The sequence below is a fragment of the Takifugu rubripes genome, chromosome 7 (assembly GCF_901000725.2).
Source record: "Takifugu rubripes chromosome 7, fTakRub1.2, whole genome shotgun sequence".
Classification (NCBI taxonomy): domain Eukaryota; kingdom Metazoa; phylum Chordata; class Actinopteri; order Tetraodontiformes; family Tetraodontidae; genus Takifugu; species Takifugu rubripes.
The window spans coordinates 16,562,811-16,584,349 of record NC_042291.1 but is presented as its reverse complement, the minus strand read 5'-3'; the positions used below and the strand labels follow the sequence as shown (position 1 = coordinate 16,584,349).

The window sequence follows — 21,539 nt, the reverse complement described above, 5'->3', positions numbered from 1 at the left end:
AAAGATCAATGGAAAATACGGGATAAGTGGAGGGAAAAGGCGAGTGAAGAAACGTGATGTGAGGAGGCAGCGGATCATCGGCCCAGAGCGGCGCCGCTGCAGCTGCTTTCATGTCGACAGTAAATCGCACAGAGGAGCTTCAAGATGAGGCGGTTACAGTTTAGATCAACATGCGTATGTGTGGAAACCAGCAGCGTGCACGTGTGTGTGTGTGTGTGTGTGCACAGATTACACCCTGATTAAAGTCATTTGCTGGTAAAACAACGTTCCTCTCTATTATATATTCAATATAGAAACAAACTAAAGCACTTACACTTTGGCATGAAGCCATTTGAGACGCCGCCGAGCGCTGCGCGACATGCAAACGCACCTCCACACGGAAACATGCGCGCACACACATGCGCTATGACAAACACAGATGCCGACACAGATGCCGGCAGCACTCTCATACGCAAACACGGGCAGTCGGCCACTTAACGCCAACACAAACAGCCATAAAGGAAGTGACAGCGGGTCTCGGAGACACGGCGGCAGATACAGGGACCAGCCCTCACCGGCAACCCTGGAAAACAACGCACGGGATGACGCGTGCAAAGTGGGCGACACAGAGGCGACGCGGCTGCAGGCTGAGCCCGCCCCACCGTGACCCACCATGAAGAAGGTCATGGTGCTCCCCCCGTGGATGGTGCCGTACTCAATGTTGGTCTGGTCGGCGAGGTCGTCCGGAGACTCGATGGGAACCTCCATCCTCTGGACGGTCAGGAAAGCTGCCAGGTTCGCCGTGTAGGAGGAGATGATGATGAGGGTGAAGGCCCACCTGCGAGGAAGGAAACATCGGAGAGAAAATTCAGGCAAGCTCTTCCATCATCCAGAAATCCGTAATCCTTTCCCAGACAATAGTCCTGACTCAAACGCAGGGATTGGCTCTCCTATCTAAAAGATTCCTCTAAGAGGGATCTCATTCACCTATTACACTTAATACCGGTCCCCATCCCCTTCATTGCTGAACCCGATGTCATTTCCTCCCCCTGCCTTCCTCTTTATCACTTTAGCTCTCAGCAATGACATTTTTTTGGGGCCAGGAATATCAGGAGGCTATTGTAGTCCACAGTGGAACTTTAGCATTTCTTTATTGTTGTGTGGAAATGCCTGAGCTCAGGGGCAGGAACTGCAGCACGCTTCAAAATTGAAAATGTAAATGTCATTATCTCACATGGCAGACAAGCAGGAAAAGAAAGGACAAAGGCAAAAAAAAGGTTTTCTCGGGGAGGAAATTAGCCTGGAACACATGTCTAAAGAAGGGAGCTGCAGCTAATGTGGCGCCTTACGTCAACATGAATAATAAATACATGGAAATTCTGCGTAATGGCTGGCTGAGCTGGAGGTTCACAGTTGGTTCATCATTTCATGCATTTAAAATTCTACATGGAAAATATTGCAGCAATGATGCTTTTTAAAAAATGTCTGTTTTGAAGACTTTGATGTCACACACACAGATTTCTAACTTACCACACACCGCTAACACATCTGGTGGACAAGGCTCTGGGCATTATCTCGGACCCTTGCTGCATGAAGCCCCCCACAGGGAACCACAGGCTGTTTCCCAGGGTGTACTGGTTTTCCAACATGTCCCTGTTCTCCCGCAGACACGGGTGAGGGTTATACCACTCATACGGGCTCAGCCTGGCGGGGAAACAACAACGATTTGACTTTGAGGTCAAACTGCTGCGTCGTCATTTACTCGTGTCATATTATCCTAGTCACCACAGATCAGTCACCGGGTCCGTGTCAAACTGTCAGCAGCAGCTTGTGCAAGTCATGTGACAGGTGACGCGTGCTCGACAAGATAAATGGCGACCGAACATGGATGCGAGCGGCGGACTATCATTACAGTGTGTGATGTAATGTATGGACCTTGCAGCCAGGAAGAGAACACAGCTGACAGCCAGGTAGGCGAGCAGCATGAAGAGCCAGACAGCTGGAGAGAAGGGGTCGAGGAAGGAGAAGTAGCCCGGCTTCCGGCCCTGGAGCAGACATGGAGCAACGCGGCAGATGGACACAGACAGACAGACAGACAGACAGACAGACAGACAGACAGGAGGGCGTTAAAGAACAAGGTGTCATGTCTGAGCAGAGATGCTATGACCCCTGTTCACCACAGGGGGGCAGTGTCCCTCGCTGTAGTCTGGCTCTGCAGTGCTTTGACTCTAACGCCACGATCCATAAATGCTGCGTTTCACAATGACTATGGCTGAATCATACCTGGCAGAGTCTCAAAGCCTAATTATCACATTAACTGTTAGCTGGCGACACACCCCTGAGTTATTGAGCAGTTTAAACTGCACCTCTCCATTTCCCTGTGGCTACAGCACCGTGCAGCTACACAAACACGACCCTGCTGCTAATGTGTTGCGTAATATTACATCTGATTCTTTGAGATTCGGATAACAAGTCTGCCAACATTAACAGCAGTGCAAGAACTGGAATCAGTTGCCCACAAGCCCATTTAAAAGCCTCACCAGTTGAACTCTGTATAAGATGCTGATCCCAAGGGTCATGAACGGCTTAGAGAAGTCGATGACTTTCTCTCGCTCCGAGGTGATGGTGAAGGCTGCTGCGGCCAGGTCTGCTTTCTGTAGGATCGAGAGGATAGGTCTGGAAATAGTTGCAGAACTGAAAAAAAAGTCATGTGGTCAAGTAGCTTTGCTAAAATGGGGACGCCTGAGGCTGCCACAGGGAGAGTGTTTGCATAAAATGCAGACTCTTATTCAAAAATGAAACGTTGGACGAGGCACAACATGTGCAAAAACGTACACTTGTGCACTCGGCCCACTTTTCACACTTTAGCCACTATCCAAATGAGGCTAATTACAATTAAGCACTGGGTGGCTGGTTTTCCCACCTGTGTAAAGACCATCGGGTCTCTGGTCGCTCTGCTTCCCTCCGTCTCTTCCATTAAAAGCTAATTGATGAACATGGACTGCTAATTAGAGCTGAGTGATCAGGCAATGTGGAGGGTGAGGGGGGAGAGGGGGTGTGGAGAGCTTGGGGAGCAACAGTGTGGCAGGCCCCACACAGGGACCACATTCTAGTAATTGAAGTATACCGTATGGTAATTAAGCTAAAAGGGGCTCTCATTAGCCTGCCTCAACCAAAGTGTCTGTCAGAGGAGCACGATGTCTGGACAGGGAGCGTGGGGCAGTGGGCTGTGAGCGGGTAGGGAAGGACAGGGGCTACTGCCAGAAAAGGCTGAATATTTTAGGCACAAATTCAGCTTTTGTCCCAGATAACAGTTTTACTCCCCTCTGAGGGCAATTTGAGATCCTGGAGGTTGCAGCAGCCTCCTGGTTGGTGTTTTTGGGAGGATTCCTCTGCCTGCAGATCATTGCAGCATTTTGTAGCGCGTCAACGGTGAGACAGACACAGGCTGAGGGAGTTTTCTCACCCTGTTGATCAGCTCTCCAACCATGCCGGTCCAAGATCCGTTCGGTTCCGGAGCCCCGTACAGCCCATCATCCACCAGCTTAATCCTGAAGGAGAATTTCAAGATGTCTGCCACCTCTCTCAGCATGTCCACGCAGAAGCCCTCGTATTGGTCGTTGCCCTGAAAGTCCTGGTAGTTGTCTTTGCGCATCACATACGGGTTCTCCTGCACATGGGGGAGATTGAACCAAGAACACACGTTTGCCTGCAGGGCTAGCCAAGAAGATGCTAATATGGGAGGGCTAATCTGTTGAATGCTAACACCACTGTCTCACCTGCAGTGCAGATGCGTGTACATGGACTTCCAAATATTACTCTGCTATGCTAGTGCTTGTAGAGTGTATTCGGCTCAAGATAAACACAACGGCTTTAAAGAAATCCTCCAGATTTGCACATGAATCACAGTTTATTTGTATGCAGAGCGGCTTCCTCTCCAAGCAGCTGACTGCAGTCACAAAGCCTGTAATTTGGTGCATCCACTCCTAAAAGCCTGCAGTTTAAACAAGTGAGTGAGAGACATCTACCTTTCATATTCACATGCCGCGCACGTCACATGCATGGAAATGAAAGACTGGGGGGATTTAACAATAGTTCTGATGGTGTTTAGAGCTATTTGAGCCATGTTGTGAAGGCCCCTATCACAGTTGGTACCGTAACCCTCATTTTATTTTATTTATTCATTAGCGAGAAGAAACGTTACTGTAGATTTAATTCTGCTGCCTCACAAGTGTGAACTGGAGGTGTGAAAAGAGAGGGGCAGCGTGCACGGCAGGAGTCGGGTGTGTTTACGATGGGTGGGTAGAGAGAGGCAGAGGATGAAGCTGTTTAATGGCAGCAGCATCTCTCCACCAGGACAGATGAAAATACGGCTTCTTACTCATCTGACCTGCCCAGATATTGTGAATTCATGGTTGATTTGGAGGCTCTCAAAAAGGCTTGGAAGGCACGTGCCTTTTGAAGAAAGCCAGAATCAAATGGCGCCCAATCCGGTGTTCTGTCAGTTGCTATGACAGCTACAGTCACAGCAGAACCGGCAGAGACAGATCCCAACACAGCCGGAGCTGTGTCACCAACCCAGCCCAGAACTCTCAGACCCGAGCAGCTTACCAGGATGGTGGTGACGATGAGCGTTTTGTTGGCCAGCGTCTCTGAGACATTAATGTCCAGACTGGTGGAGTTCATGGCCAAGGTGTTGTTGGAGTACCAGATCCCAATCTAACAGGAGAAACAACACAGGAGCCCATCGTGAGCTGCAGCGGGATAAACGGAGTATTGATTTCTTCTTCTTTACTGCGGCACAGACAGTCTGTGTAGTACACGAGTATTTATGTGAGCCCATTAACACTGTTGGTGTATTTTACAGACGCCATTCACAGCTTTGCTTTGGTCTCCACATTCTTCCACACGGGCCTTGTAAAAGTGCGATTTTTAATTGCCAAAGCTGTAGTAATGTGCAAAAATAAAATGCTGTTACAAGCGCGACAAGAGCCAGGACAAGGCGAAAAAGTAATCCTGATCAAAGTTTCATGGCCAGATCTATTTCCCTTCACTAATACATTTTCTAAATTGCATAAAGAAAGAGCTTGCACATCTAATTTCCATTTTATGGAGACAATAAAGTGGCTGAGGCTCTTAAGTGTGTGATCATGACCAAAGCAACGCGCTGGCACGGAAGCGGCGCTCACACAGGCTTTTCCTTTATTGCTGTGCATCTTCTACAGGTCAGAGAGGAGGTAATGATCCTCTGATGGAGCCACAGGATCGGCCCTCTTTTCTCTTCAGACGTGAGGTTTGTGACAGTGACACTGCACAAACACTGTCGGAGGGTTTCCAAGCGCTTCTGCAGCGATTACGGCCACTAAAGTACGTCAGCGAGGCTTTTGGCTTTCAGAGGAAGTGGAGGAAGGGAGAGCGGAAAGGTTCCTCAGTCCACCACCATTCCACCCTTCTGCCCGTTACTTCCCACTTCAGCTAGATTAACTCAAAGTTTATGTGAAAAGCTTCTGTTCACCTTTCATTCACCATCAGCAAACACTGTTCATACACAGAAGTCAAGAATAAAACGTTATAAAAGTCATTTCTGTCTAAAACCTCTGGACAAAATGTTTAAATCTCAACCATATAGATCAGGTAAGAAAGCAATAAAGGAGACAGATAAAATGTTAAAAGTGCAGTAATTCAAGGTGGAAATGACAAAAGTCCTCCTTCTTCTAATGAATAATTGTCCTTAATTTAAAATTTAAAAATCTTTATGATAACATTGAAAACTGCCTGACCATGAATTTAAACACTTAAGAGTCGCTGGGGAACATCTGATCTTTGCTGTGGTGGTTGGAGCAGAACCAATAACCATCACATCACAGCTGCTGAGCCCTGAACCCTCAGCAGGGATCTGTAGCCATCTTCATTACAGTTCTGGATTTCTTTCATTTTCATGACTCTTTTGGAAAACTCCAAATTTCTATACAAAGTACACAAAATAAATAATAATAAAAAAAGAAAGAAAGAAACTGTTTTGTTCTTCATAAAGTGCCAGGATTGATGCAAATTCAGCATTTTTCCATGTTGGCCAGCAATCTTTAACCACTGCTGAGATTTTGTCGGCTTTCTTGCTTCTGCACACACATTTAAAAGGACATAAAAAGACTCCCAGACAACAATCCGCTCCACTAAATCACTACGATATACGGTCACACAGAGCCAAATGTGAGATGCAGCCGAGCCCAGACGCAGCAGCTTTACGTTCTCTCGGCTCCAGGACATTTCCAGTCACAGATTCTAGCAAATAAATGTGGGTTTTGAAAAAACATTAATAAAACAGAATTTTTGAAAATGATGCAAACATGATCCTGCAGGAATAAATCTAGTCCATGACGAACAGTGGGGAGCGTGGACGTAAAGTGACTATTTCTAATCAAAAGGCTACGCTAGCATGACCTTGGCTACTGTATCATAGCCTGTGACCTCTGACCTCTTTGTGGCCTCCTCTGTGTTTTTCCAGGATCCGCAGGGTGTAGTTGGTCCTCTGACCTTTGCTGTTAAACTCCACTCGCCCCGTCAGACCATCGTACTCCACCTGGGAGGTTTGTTAAAAAAACATGGATGAAGAAAGAGATGAAGTCCATCTTCTGGGCCTTTCATGCTGAGACAATCTAATAAGCTCTAGAATGATTGGGTGATGAGAGCGAGACAAAGGCTCAGGCAGAGAAGCAGGAAAGGCTTCCTGACCAGACTCCCACATGCACCTCGTGGCCCAACGCTCCGCCAGAACTTGGGCGCTGGTTCACAACTGTATGATGAATGGCACAGAGCAGAAGATGGAGCACATGGTGATGCTGGTTAACAAAGGCGGATGTCGGGCTGGTGGGCCGATGGCAATGAGGGATGGGACCGGAGCGGACTCCTCAACGGGTCGTGGTGGAGCCATGAGACGCAGATGAGCAGAGATGGGAGATGACAAGAAATCAATGTCATGTGACGTGAGATGAGGGGGTGAGAACTTCAACATGTCATTTTTAAATGCTCATACTTAAGATCTTTCCTTTTTATATGTCAGAGCAAAGACAAATAAAATGAATAACAGGTCTGAAACCATCTATTAAATGATCTAAAAATATAAATAATGCATTACTGGGTTTCTGAGCAACATGTTAACACTCTTGAGTGTGTTCTGTTTCTGATCAACCCAAGTTCTAAGAATACGATCATGAAATGTCTCCTTCTGCTGGATGTTAGTGCAGCCATGGAGATGGTTGTTACGGAGACCGGAGCATGTCTTTGGGAGCAGTCCTACGCTAGTTCTCCCTTCATAAACAGAGTCATGGGGTTCCTCAGGGTTCTGTACTTGGGCCATTCCGTTCCACTTTAAGATGAAGACAACTCATTTTTAACAAATGTATTTGCTTTTCTAATTAGCAGTCCTTTAATAACCATATTATTGAATGATAAAGACTTATAGAGGACAGCGTAAGTTTTGATCAAGTGCAAATATAAATCATGCATGAATGAGTGTCAATGTTGCGCGAGCGTGCCAACAAAGGGGGGTTTACCATGCGCAGGTAGTTCATGAGACTTGTCCCGTGCTGCCAGATCTGAGGCGACGTACAGCTGAGCGGCTTCACTCCGATTTCTTGACTGCGGTTTAATTCCCGCACTGCCCCCACCACCACATGCACCGCATCAAACATCAGCGCCGACGACAGCTGCGTTGGGCCCCAGAGAGATAAGGAGCGGGGAGAGATGGAGGTAAAGTGGAGGAAGGCAAAGAGTCATGGGAAAAGGGATGCAGGGAGATTGATGGTTAGCAGGGATGGAGAAAGGAGGTCAAGAAAGAGAGGAGAAGGAGAATAGATTTTGAGGGGAAAGCGGGTTGTGGGGGCACACATGGACACATCAATAACCATTAAATCCAAGAAAAAGACTGGCTGATAAACATTAACTGGCCCGTTAATCCAGGGCGGCGAATAAAACAGAGTGCAACAAAACATGAAGCATGAGCCGTCTGGGAGACTGACCGCAGGGCCGGGGTACGTCAGATCACAGCCTTCCCTCCAGGAAAGGTTCAGGCTCCGGATGAACTCCAGGTAGAACGGATGGGTGGTGTTAAACATGGAAAAGCCAACAATGTTGGACTGATCATCCACTATATCCTCCAGTCTCAGCAGCGGGAAATCCTAAACAGGAAGTCCGGGTGAGACGATGTTGGCTGTGCAACACATGTGGGGAAATACTGTGCACGTCTGAGATGAAGAGGTGAGACAGTTGGGAAGCTCTGATGGATGTGACGGAGGTACAGGAAACATCGTGACTTCGTTTTAAGGGGTCCATAAACAAAAGATTGTCAAATGTTGTAATTACACTCTAAATGAAGCTGTCAAATCTCCAAGAGGCTTGCATGGAAATATGCAAGCAGACATCTGAAGAACCAGAGAGAATCTGGCACCGAGGTCGAAAACGAAGAGAAAGATTTGGAGTTTGGAGCACAAAGTGATACATTAATTCAAAGGAAGAGGAGAAGCGGAGTGGGCGACACATATCAAAGCACCAGATAAAAACCTAAAGAACCTGCAGGTCAGGTGACGGATGAAGACGGCCGTCATCTGTCTGCACCTTTACCTTGGAGCTTATTTTCATCATCATTTGTTTGCTTTTCCTTCACACTTGATTCATATTTTTCCCCCTTTCCTCCTCTTATCCATCATCCCCTTTCTCCTTATTTTTGTCACTTTTGTCCTCATCTCACATTGTGCACCTCCAAAAGGAAAGAAGAGCGATAGAAAATGGATGGGAGAGAGGAAGGAGTAGCTCTTACCATGGTGGTGAGGATGTACTTGTAAAACGCTGATGTCATCCCCAGCTCAGATGCCTACAGGACAAAGAGAACGTAGACAGGATGAATACAAAAAAGGGAAAAGTGAAAACTTAATAGATGGAGAGGAAGAAAGGGCAAACAAGGAGTGTTAGTGAAAGACAGAGAGACAGTTGGGGGACAAGGAAGAAGAGAACGTGGAGGAGCAGGAGCAAGCGGGAGCATATGTTAATCCCAGTTTTACATCATCGGGCAAACGCTCAGACATTTGGCTAAAGGCACCAAGGCGCTCCGGAGTGCTCCCAGAACGCCTCCTATATGCTCTCGGACTGTGAGTCACGGCGTCCGCTGTGGGCACCGGGGGCCACGTGATGAATCAGAACAACCCTCAACAAGATGAACAACATGTGCCCCCCCCAAAAGAAAAACAAGGAACCTTTTTGTCAAATGTGCTTTTCTCCAGTTTAAGTGATTGTTACTGGCAGTCATGAAATATCACCATGCTTCTCTCATGGGCAGAGCAGGTTGAAAAAGGCCCGATTGTGTTGCAACAACAGGCGAGCAGCCTCTGGGACTCTGGGCCAGTTGTTTGATCATTTTACAGATGTTAAGCTCCCCGTGCCCTTCATGGCTACAATCCTGATTTCCCAAACGGGCCCATGAAAGCGAAAAGTGTAAATCCCAAAGTGTTTCTGCGTCTGCAGAACGTGTGCACGTGTGGGCGGCTCCGACGCGTGCATGCATGTGCGAGAGCTGACCTTCTTCAGGATGAGATAGGAGACAGAAGCGTTGGCGTCAATGATGATGGTCGCCACTTTGTCATCGCGGATCTCCTTCAGCAGTGGCGTCGGGTCCAGGTTGTCATCCAGCATCCTGACTGACAGCGTCTCCCTGGAGATGAGAAAGCGGCGCACCAGTTCCTCCAATCTCAGCAGGCCTGAGGCAGAGTCAGAGCAGAGCAGAGCCGCGTATCACCGTCTGTATCTGAAGACACAGCTCATATTTTCAAACCCTACGCTGCAGAACCGGTGGCGTATCTCGATTTTCCCTTGAATTGCAATATATTTGGAGCCATTTTGACCAAAATAAATCAGTGGTTTGTCACATCCCATCTGATAAGAAAAATAATTTCATACCAAGTCTCTCGTGCTGTCTGTTCTCACGCTCTCTAACGCCAAGATGGAATCTACTAGAGAGTGTTAGCCGAGGTGATCTACATATTAATAATGTGTTATTAACAACCACGGCGACGTGTGACCGCATGCTGCTAATAACAGTCATAAAGATGATCGAGCTTCAGCCTAAAGTAGAAAGTCTGCATTGATGTCATCCATATTCCTGCACCTTCTCCTGACAGCTGTTCCAAACATCCCAAAAAAACGCAGACTGGGTTGATGTGTTTAGGCCACAACGAGTTCCTGAACACATCTGGATGTGTCACTTCACATCTGTGCCAGTGTGAAGCCTTCCAGCTCCTTCAGCGTTAAAATGCACCACTTCCTTGGCGATCTGGTGTATTTCAGGCATTGTGTCTGTCTTTCAGAAGCACATTCATGCACAGTTACACAGTTAAAATCTTTGAGTAAAGGGCAGGAGTGTGTTGCATTCAGGTGCATCAGGAGGGGTCGACGTTTCCGTGAGTCACCTGTCCACTCCTCACGTCATCGGTTGTACTAGAAAAGTCAGCAGGAACCACGATCAAAGTGGAAATAACTTGAAGTTTGAACACAGTGCTCAGAGAGGTGCACAGGTTGCTCCGTGCATACTGAACTCCTCCGTGCACAGGCAGCACAACCTGGTCCGGACACTGTTGCTCTTATACAGCAAAGCAGAGCAGAAGTCCTCCTGAATACTTGATACTAAACTCCATTGATCTTTTTTAGTCCACCTACACAAACATAGACAAAGTCAGACAGGTCCAGAAGATGCTGAGCTCTTCTGAGTGTCTTTTTAGGGCCTGTGTTAACATCCAGTTATATCTTCATGTCTTTATTTCACAGACGGGAAAGATATGAGCAGTTGGGGCTTGTCATTAAAAGAATCCTGCAGACTTGTATAATGCTACTCCACCATCTGTTCTTCTATTCATCATGCAACAGAATTAAAAATAAAGTACATGTGCAGCATTGCAATGGCCTTGGGAGAAAAGACACACACATAGAACGGGGATAAAAAAACATCAGCATCAAAAATAAAAAACCTCACACCTCAAAATGAGTCTGACCAATGGCGGCCGAGACTCACTTGACATGGAATTTGTAATGAGCTTTTTCCTAGAAAGTTTACCCCACTGCTTCCTAATTGTAATTCCATGCTAAATCACCCCCAGCTATGTACATATATGGAGGGGCAAGCATCTGGGGACCGGAAGGGGGGGGGGTAGAGAGAGAGAGGAGGAGGCAGTGCATAGAGCCCTTCAGCAGCAGAAAGCCTCTGTAAGCAGTGGGGTAATCACTGAAGCAGGCCCAAACTTTAATTAGTTTGAGGAAGGGTGGGGGGGGGATCAATGCACTTTACAGCTTCCTCTTCCTCCTCAGTCTGCTTCCTTCACACATTCTCTCTTTCTCGCCTAGAAGCTGAAACCTCTGAGTCTCTTTTTAGACCTGTGGCCCACTTACCTCCCTGAGTTCTATCTCCCTCTCGTGCTGCCACCATCTCCTGCCCGCCTGTGATCAGTCGTTCCCTCTTGCCATCCTTAGCCTCATCCATCTCATGAAAACTGCATAATGGAGTCCAGCTCAGATAGCATGTTTTAACCCAGACGTAGTAGAGAAAGACGTGTTGCAGGAGAGGCCTGAGAACTGTCTGATTCTCCTTTAGCAAACCACCACAGCGAGCGCAGCTGCAGAGCAAACAGCAGAAATGACCGCTCTCTGCATGCTGCGTGTTACTTAATAAAGGTGTGTGTGTGTGCAGTGTGTGTGTGTGCGTCGATAAAACGCGCCTGACTTCACACGTCACTTGGCATGTTGTTAAAAAGAAAGCATGTCTGCATTATCTGGACATAGGACCTCTACACTGGGGGAAACAGGATGAATAAAACAAGTGCAGCGATGGTAAATATCGTCTGATGTCGAACCTCTGCAGCAAATAATACAAGTGCCCACTCACAGTGCACTCTGGCTGCAGTACTCTCACACACACACACACACACACACACACACACAGCTAAGTGCACAAACATTCACATAGAGTGAACTGAGCACAGAGAAAAAGGTTGTCATACACACACATTCATCACACACCCACACAGTCATTCAGAGTGTGGAACAAGCCTGTTGAGTGGCAGTTAGCAACTATTCTGCAGCCATGGCAACCAGCTCCACGGCAAGAGATAGCGCAGCCAAGTGGGTCAGAGACTGTGAGTGTGATAACCTTGTATAGATCACCTTCAACCAAGTATATTACATACGTGCGCAGCTGCATATGTGCATGTGTGCCTGGCAGCACTGTTTGGTCTGGATATGCAGATGTGCCTTTTCCTGTCATTCCAACAAGGCTCTTCACTGCCCATTCAAGTAATGATGAAAACAGAGAAAGAAAGAAGAGCTCTGATCCCTTTCAAAGCTCCGTAACTCAGCGATAGCCACAAGGAATTCAACTTTTTTATCAGCGATCCGCAGGGAGGTTGTTTAACGGCTGCGGTGATCATGAAAGCATCTCTGAGGCACAATCAATTTTCTATGATCTGGAACGTTTCTCGACCCTCTTCTGCTCTGAGCGTTCAAAGAAGTGTCACTGCTGCTCGTACGGCGGCACCAGACGTCATTATCAACCATTCATTCAATCAATCATGGAGATTTGACAGCACAGCCCGGCTCCTCTTTTTAGCAAAGCTTCAGTGGTCGTGTGATTAAACCTCGGTAATTCCTGCATCTCAATCACAAATCAACAGCAGAAAATTAAAATAAGGTGTGCGAGTGGCTACTCCTGAATCCCTGTGTAACAATACGTGAGGGCCTGCATAGTTCTATCACATGTCCCTCTTGGGTCCTCCAGTATTGGAAAGCTTTCGAAAACTGCTTGAGATAGTGCACGAGAACATGCGGAACGTCGGAGAATGCGACGGCATAAGTCATCTTCCGAACTCTAGACAGCAGGGAGAAATTTATAGCTCCGGTGTTCAATGCAGTGAGCCAAATGTGAACTGGCTTGTGAAACTGCAGCCCGAGTGTTGAGCGTACACCAACACACACTGTAGCTCTCTAACACAATTTGTACTCACACTCAGCCTTTGCACAGACCAGGCTGGCGGAGGGGTAGCTGAAGGAGCGTAAAATGGCCCCGATGGCCAGGCTCAGGTCTTCGTTGCTCGGGTACAGAGTGACAGAGGCGAAGCGCAGGTACGGCAAACGGGGAGTTTCCTCGGGGCCAATTTTTATATGAGGGATCTGGCAGAAGAGATGCAGATATTTAACAACAAAAGAATAACTGCATTATGATTCATCTCCACTTCAGCAATTCACACAGAAAAAAGTGAATAAGAAAGATTCATTACAGCAGCTACAGGCAGAGCAGGCAGATAAGGAGGAAGACAGAGGAGGAAAACAGAACTAATGACAAAAACTTACTGGAAGAGGGGGGATAAAAGTGAAGAAATGGATATGAGTTCATTTAATGGGCGAGAAAAAAAGCAAATCTCTGCATTCATTCATCATGGGGATGATCCGAGAAGCTTCAGAGAGGCAGCAGCACTAGATGCCTCGTGCACACATCCCAGGGATGTTTGTATCTCACGTCTGCGCTGTTTTATCCCTCAGACTCACCTCTTTCTCTCCACATATGTGACTGACAGTTGAGCCAGAGGCGGGGCTGGAGGCAGGACCGATCACCGAGACGACGCCTTTGGGTAAAATCTGACACACTGAAAGAATAGAGAGACAAACAGCGACTACAGAGATGCACACTTGGACACTGCCTCATCGCTAGCTGGCGGAGAGCACGGCTCAGGGAAGAGGAAGACATTTCAGGAAGACATTTCATATGCAAGAACAGCAAGTTACTGAACACGGAGAACAGGACACCTTATGTTATTTAAGACATGCAGGTTGAGCTCGAACTACATTATTGTAAATCTTTTTTCCTCTGGTCCAATGAAAACAAACAGAAAACACACACAGCTCACCGTCACAGGACACACACAGGACACACACAGGACACACACAGCTCACCGTCACAGGACACACACAGGACACACACAGGACACACACAGCTCACCGTCACAGGACACACACAGCTCACCGTCACAGGACACACACAGGACACACACAGGACACACACAGGACACACACAGGACACACACAGCTCACCGTCACAGGACACACACAGGACACACACAGGACACACACAGCTCACCGTCACAGGACACACACAGGACACACACAGGACACACACAGCTCACCGTCACAGGACACACACAGGACACACACAGGACACACACAGGACACACACAGGACACACACAGCTCACCGTCACAGGACACACACAGGACACACACAGGACACACACAGCTCACCGTCACAGGACACACACAGGACACACACAGGACACACACAGCTCACCGTCACAGGACACACACAGGACACACACAGGACACACACAGGACACACACAGGACACACACACCAGTTAGTCACGTAGACACGTATCACTGAGGCATTTTGTGGAAGGAAAAAACACTCAGACGTGTCGAGAATCTAAAATCCACATGGAAAAATGCAAAAGCTTCTTGCTAACAGGTGATTGTGGTTCACCAGCGCGCTGCCATTACAGCCAATGTTTGCACACTGTGTAAACAGGACAGCCTGTGTGCAAACAGGAAAATGGGACAAATTTATTTGACACGACTGTACATCTGTTGATTTATGATGTTCTATTGGTTTAATCACTGATTTGGGGTTTTTTGTAACCATGCCCCCCCCCCTCCAAATGCAATATGATCATAGATCCTAAAAGACAAAGGGCAGATTTGGGTATTTTCTTTTTCATTAAAGTGAATCAAATCCACATTTAAAAAATGTGCTTAAGGTCCGTTTGGGCCTCGTTCAGCGCCCTCTATGCTTGTGAAGGGGATTAGTGTGCATATGAATACATATGAATGGCTGTGTGTGTGTGTGTGCGTGTGTGTGTGTGTGAGCGTGTGTGTGTGTGTGTGTGTGTGAGCGTGTGTGCTAACATGCCTCCGACAGCTGTAGCTGTGAGATGATAAGCTCCCCAGTCCAGTGACCAAAAAAGAAAAAAGAAACTCCAAACCGAAACCCTGTGAGCTGTCAGAGTCTCCTGCCCATTGGTCAAGGACAATCACACACAAAGACACACAAAGTGCCTGAAACAAAAGTGTACGCATATGTGCGCAGCGCGTCACAGGCGTACGTACAGTAGACATTCTGCCAGTAGCCTGTGGCGGGTTCATTGACCTATTGGAGCAGGGAGCCTCTGTCAGAACTCAGCGCTCATCAGAACATCACAAACGGTCCGACTTCGTTCCACACTATCAACACAAATCATCTCGCCGCCGTCTCTGTGGTGTGATGTTGTCTCTGTTCTGTATTCACGGAGAAGTTGGTGATTTGTTTTTGTCAAAGTCTGCCGAGCAGGCAGGCCGAGCTGTTACAGCGCGCGCTGGACCACTAATTTTAATGAGACGGGCTTACTGGCCCATTACTCCTCTCCACTGACATGTAAACTAATCAGAAAAAGACCTTACTGGTTCCTAATTGGTGTTTTTAGAATTCAAGTCATCAAAAGGCTCTTTAGAAAATGCTAATATGGCGTTTTTCTTCTACGTCAGCAGCGGTTACGTACGGTGGCGTGGCCGGTGAGCCGGACTTTAGCGACAAGGTGAATAATGTGTTTATGGTCTCAGCAGCACTCACTGGTGTCAGTAGTGTCGTACTGGGAGTCTTTCTGCAGCTCATATATGTCCACCTCCACTCTGGCCCGGGCCGGGCCCTCCATCACGCTGTTGATGTTTTCCCTGGCCAGGGCCAGCGCCAGCCTCTCACCACGCCCACACACCGACTGGTCGTCTAGGATGGCCGCTAAATATGGAAGAAGAGGCAGGTGAAAGCGGGGAAAGGAGGAGGACAGAGTCCGAAGATGGTGGAAACAAGCAGGGTCGTAACTGCTTGATTCATCGGGTCTCTTGAAATATCAACAGCAGAGTTCATCCAGAAGTTTGGATGAACTGAATATGAAGCATTCGCTGTATGTCATTAAACAGGAGGAGACCCGATTTTAGCAGGAAAGGAACCACGCACGGTTCCCATCAGCTTTGTAGGTGCTGTGACATCATCGGGTGAAATTCAGCACGCAGATGAATTCAAAATAAAGAATGTGACAGAGAGTAAAAGTCCTAAATTTATATTAAGGCTTGAAGGCCCAGTTTCTACAGATGGGCTAGTGAGGAGCCAACAGGGCTGTTGAAAGAAACTGGGAGATGTTTGGCCTCTCAACCAAGGGGCTTAAGTTTGACCAGCTGGGGGAAGGTTGCTGTGGAGGAGTTTAGTTCAGGCATAGCTGTCATTAACTCAGGGTCATCAGTGATTCCTCTGGAGGAGGCCGCCAGTCAGAAGAGTCGCCAACACCCGAGTGAACAGCCTCATAGAGGCCCGTTAAACACCAAATGGAAGATTGGGTCTGTTTGATTTGTTCCGCTCGTGCTTCCTGACTCTCTGTCTGAGCGATGTCCTGTTGCGTCTTTGCTAGCCGTATATTTTCTAATTAATATGAATACTGAACGCTGCCCCTCTGAACAGGCTGCTAAAAATGCTGTGCCCCCTACTGTTACGGCAGGAAGATGCATAGCGAAGCGGACAACAGTAGAAATGACCCCATCTGCAGAGGAAAGGCGTTCTCATTGCAGACAGACTACGCTGAAGCCTGCTGAAGCCCCCCCCCCCCCCCCCCGAGGATGGATGGTCTAACCTGACAAAGGTTCTTCTGGCTAAAACTGACACTGCTGTCCTGAGATGAGAGGCGAAACACCTTCAAGCTTCATTAAGTGTCCCGTTGACCCGGTCTTAATGGATGATGTTTCTGTGGCCGATCGTTTCGTGTCACTCTAACTTCACCCACTGATGTTCTGCTGTTATGCTGTTTAACTGAAAGGTGACAATGTGGTGAGAAGAGAGTTCAGGTCTGAACAGCAAAGGAATGAGTTTGATTCTGTTTGCTACAACCTACAGTTGTAGAACTCTCCGCTCCAGATGCAGCTGTGGACGAAGGTCAAAGGCCACTTACCCATGCGGACAGACGAGAGTAAAGGTGCCTGACTGAGGGAGCGTGGCGCCATGGTGACTAGGAGGAAAGACAGGAAGTGTACTGACAGCAGCAGTGCTGGCAGAGCCGGCATCTTCTACTGCTCCTCATGGAGAATGGTCTGCTGGCCGCCAGTACCGCCACCTACAGGAGCGGAGAACAAACAGCACGTGACCCAGACGTTCTCCTAGAACAAGACACTTCTGTTAAAGTCACCCACAGCTGTTGCATCTTCCTGGAATGTGTCAGCATTTTTGCTTCAGATCACAGATCACGTCTGTGTTGCACCTGTTCGTGTAAACAGCCACAAAGACGCCTGTAAAGGATTCCACAACTCTCGCCGTGGGTTATTATCTCCCACCCAAACAAGTGTCTTTGTGCCTTGACCGGCGAACGCAGCGTGAGGAGTGAGGAGCTGTGTAGAAGACGGGTGCTGAGACTGGGGGGGCTGGGGGGGCTGGGGTGGCGGGGGCCACTGACCCACCACTGTTTCTAAGGCTAGCCTGTCTGAGCCTGACGGACAGCTGGAGACCAAGTCGGGCCTTTTAATTGACCCACGCAGCTGTAAACAGGTGGAGGAGGCCGACCTTTGACCCCAGCCAGCATATTTGGGAGGAAACCTCTTTGGCCTGCTGTCACTCGTTCCATTTGTCTTTATTTTGAAAACCATATTTGGTGGAACTTTATTTGATTTTACAGCGTTTATCGTTATTCCATGTTTCAAGCACGAACCTCTGAATCCAACATCCCATAAATCAACATTCCTTCTGTTTGCCCTGCTGGTGAAGCGCCTGACACCCTGCCTGTCTCCACGTACCCCCCCCCCCCCCCCATTAGTCTTCCTTTGAAGACGCTGTGGCAAGCGTGTGCTGGTGCCCGTTGCCAATGACGCGGCGCCAGCAACATGGACCCTGCTGTGCAGATGGCGGTGTTTTTCTCATTACGGTTACCACAGCTCGGGCCATCTGCGGGTGTGACACAACACAAAATAACAGGCGCGCGGTGGGAGTCGCTGTGAACACAGTCATTGTTTCATCAGACAGTCCTCGTTTTTACAACATTATGTTCCACAGACGGTGCCAATGAAGAAGAGGTGCATCAAAAGGTGGCTGCGGCTGCCAGGGCGGCGGATGTTGCACATGTATTATGGAGCAGCAGCTGTGGGAGGGGGCAGTCGTCAGGACCGGTGCTGGTGCTGGACCCTGCTGGACCCTGCTGGACCCTGCTGGACCCAGCACCGCTCCTCTCCTTATTAACTCAGTTTGTGAGCGTGGTACGTGCGCTGATGTCCAGGAATGTACGCTGATACATTTACTCCACATGAACGCTCTGGCAGATCGATCAGGCCCGGCTGGATCAAGCAAAAGAAAGGAGCCACCGCGGACCTTTCTGATTGGCTACTACCGAGGACCCGATCCTCATGATGACAAATACGATCCCAACTGAATGTTCGCCGCCACCGATGGCGGGATGGAAGCGGCGCTGCTCCAGTGTTACTGAGAGCTTTGACGGCATTAGACAGCATCCATGAATCCTCCAAGAGGAGGCAGGGAGGTGGAAAGGTGGACGGAAAAATGGAGGCGGGAAAGTGAAGCAGAGGGGAATGGGACGGGGACTGGGACGGGGAATGGGACGGGGACTGGGACGGGGAATGGGACGGGGACTGGGACGGGGAATAGGACGGGGGAATGGGACGGGGGAATGGGACGGGGACTGGGACGGGGAATGGGACGGGGGAATGGGACGGGGACTGGGACGGGGAATGGGACGGGGACTGGGACGGGGAATGGGACGGGGGAATGGGACGGGGACTGGGACGGGGAATGGGACGGGGGAATGGGACGGGGGAATGGGACGGGGACTGGGACGGGGAATGGGACGGGGGAATGGGACGGGGGAATGGGACGGGGAATGGGACGGGGACTGGGACGGGGAATGGGACGGGGACTGGGACGGGGAATGGGACGGGGACTGGGACGGGGACTGGGACGGGGAATGGGACGGGGACTGGGACGGGGACTGGGACGGGGAATGGGACGGGGACTGGGACGGGGAATGGGACGGGGAATGGGACGGGGACTGGGACGGGGAATGGGACGGGGACTGGGACGGGGACTGGGACGGGGAATGGGACGGGGACTGGGACGGGGAATGGGACGAGGAATAAAGGAACAAAACGGAATACGGAGAGAAGAGATTGGAAAGTGCTTCTGCAGAGAGACGCAGCTGAGAGGGAAACAACAGCGGCCATTTACTCCAACGCTGCATAAAAACAGTTGTTGTCGTATGAAGACTAACAGCATCATAAATACGGCCCCATCTTTCCTATTTTAAGATTCTAGGTGCTTCTTCATAACAAAGATCTGAAGTTGCCCTGATTTATCCTCAATAAAGACCAGATTGTTACGCAGTTGTTGCGTTTTTATCACCTTTTTATGTATGTTAACATTTGATGTCCTGCTACATACGGCTTAATGTGGACGTGAGGGTAGGGGCGACACAACCACTGTTGCCGTAGTAACACGTGGCCGAGTCCTCGTAGCAGTCGGGAGTCAGTCTGAGCTGAGTGGACCCCCCCCCCCCTGCTCCTTTATGAACCCCGCTGTAAGTCACCCCGCATGCTGGCACCACCAAGAAAAATGCAAAAGCAGAGACAAATAACCAGCGTGTGTACCCATGTGTGTGTGTGTGTGTGTGTGTGTGTGTGTGTGTGTGTGTGTGCAATAGAGAATATAAAAGAGGGGGGGCAGTCATTTCATTGGGAGATTTAGCTGTTCGTGGTGGTTGCATTCATCTTAGTGCAAGCGTGTATGTGTGTGTGTGTGTGTGTGTGTGTGTGTGCGTATGTGAGAGAGAGAGAGAGAGAGAGAGAGAGAGAGAGACTTGGCAGCTTGCTCGTAGTGTCTGCAGCGCCTATTATGAAAGAGAAAACCGTAAAATACGAGATCTTAATTATCTGGAGAAACTGAGGAAGAGCGGAGGGAGGGGGGGGCAGGAGGGGGGAGGGAGCGGGAGAGGGGGGGCAGGAGGGGGGAGGGAGCGGGAGGGGGGGCAGGAGGGGGGAGGGAGGGGGGCTGGAAATGAAAACAAAACAAGGGGGATGAGCAGAGACTAAGGCGAAGGAAACAGGATGAGGGCAGAAGAGTGGAGGAACAGAGGGATGCTGTGAATGACAAAACAAGATCGGGATGGTGAAATGTAGCTTGAGGGTGTGTGTGTGGGGGGGGGGTGTGTGTGTACGTCTGTGTATGTTTGCGTTTGTTGTTTTTTCCCTTTCTGACCTTATTGTAGGCTAGTGGGAAGTCTGACAGTCATCTAGGAAAACTCATTCCCAGAATTGGGTTTGCTTTGGCGATTGAGCGGAGCGGCTTCGTGATTGAGCGGAGCGGCTTCGTGATTGAGCGGAGCGGCGGCCATTATGAGTCAAGAGCGTTATTCTTCTCATCCGTCGCTCTATTATTAGTCATTGTTGACTTGAGCGGCCAACTGGCAACAGCTGGGCTCCGGCCCTGAACGTGTCAGCGGGATCATTCCGGATCATTCCGGCGGGAGCGCCTGTTTGTATCAGCGCGGCGTCGCTGGGAGTGGGAAATCGTGGCAGTTTGCAGGATTAAGCTCGACGACTTTATATCCGCATCCAACATCACAGCGGCGACACGTGATCTCGGTCGCACTGACTCAGCACTTCCTGTTTGCTCCGTTTGCATTTTGTGCCGCTCTCTCCTTTTCCCAGCTCCCACAAACGCACCGTCTCCTCCACCGTTTTCTGCCCACTCGCGATACCGCGGCACTCGATACCTCGATACCTCGATACCTCGGATTAACGGGTCAGCGCCAGCTGGGACGCAACAGGGAATTCAAGGTTCAAAATTTGACTCTCCTGAAAGGTCAAGAGGTGACAAGGAACATCCCAACAGACACAACAGGAACTTCCAGGAATGCTACCAAGAGAGTGTGGAAGGAGCTCAAAGGCATCATCCCAGGGAAACAGCAAACACAACAAACACAACAAACACAACAAACACAGCAAACACAACAAACACAACAAACACAGCAAACACAACAAACACAACAAACACTTTGAATGTCTCATGTTTCTTTAGCCTCGTGTGTGATGGTTTTGCTGGGTGCAGCAGGGCTACAGGAGCTGCTTTAATCTTGATTAGCTTCTCTAACAGCCTTATACACTATATTATATATATAATATAATATTATATATATATATATATATATATAATATATAGCCTGACACAAGTGACCCGTTCTCCCATTTTTAGAGGACAGACTCTTTCATTACGTCCATGATGCTTCGAAAACTCTAATGAAAATCACACTTTTGTCCTTTTTAGCACATCCATGTCTTTTTTATGCACCATAATTTACAGTATTACTAAATAAAAAAAGACCATGAACGTGAAAGCAGAGGATTTTCATTAATTTAGTTTAGCAAGGTCAAACAATAGCATCCAGATGTGGAACTGAGCCAGGTC

At 48.7% G+C, this 21,539-nt stretch overlaps 1 protein-coding gene across 6 annotated transcripts in view; it reads right to left on the bottom strand.

Moving 5' to 3' along the window:
- Window positions 1–21,539, bottom strand: part of grik5 (glutamate receptor, ionotropic, kainate 5) — a 64,745-nt gene that overhangs the window by 6,277 nt on the left and 36,929 nt on the right. For all 6 annotated transcript variants that reach the window (XM_029838781.1, XM_029838782.1, XM_029838779.1 and 3 more), the window contains 15 exons: window positions 17,032–17,193; window positions 15,666–15,830; window positions 13,558–13,655; window positions 13,017–13,182; window positions 9,550–9,728; window positions 8,795–8,848; window positions 7,998–8,156; window positions 7,533–7,685; window positions 6,455–6,559; window positions 4,591–4,698; window positions 3,446–3,649; window positions 2,520–2,633; window positions 1,915–2,024; window positions 1,510–1,683; window positions 652–817 (listed from right to left, as the gene is read on the bottom strand). In XM_029838781.1, coding sequence (XP_029694641.1) covers window positions 652–817; window positions 1,510–1,683; window positions 1,915–2,024; window positions 2,520–2,633; window positions 3,446–3,649; window positions 4,591–4,698; window positions 6,455–6,559; window positions 7,533–7,685; window positions 7,998–8,156; window positions 8,795–8,848; window positions 9,550–9,728; window positions 13,017–13,182; window positions 13,558–13,655; window positions 15,666–15,830; window positions 17,032–17,143 — 2,067 coding nt within the window. In that variant the 5' untranslated portion in view covers window positions 17,144–17,193. The remainder of the gene's footprint in view (window positions 1–651; window positions 818–1,509; window positions 1,684–1,914; window positions 2,025–2,519; window positions 2,634–3,445; window positions 3,650–4,590; window positions 4,699–6,454; window positions 6,560–7,532; window positions 7,686–7,997; window positions 8,157–8,794; window positions 8,849–9,549; window positions 9,729–13,016; window positions 13,183–13,557; window positions 13,656–15,665; window positions 15,831–17,031; window positions 17,194–21,539) is intronic.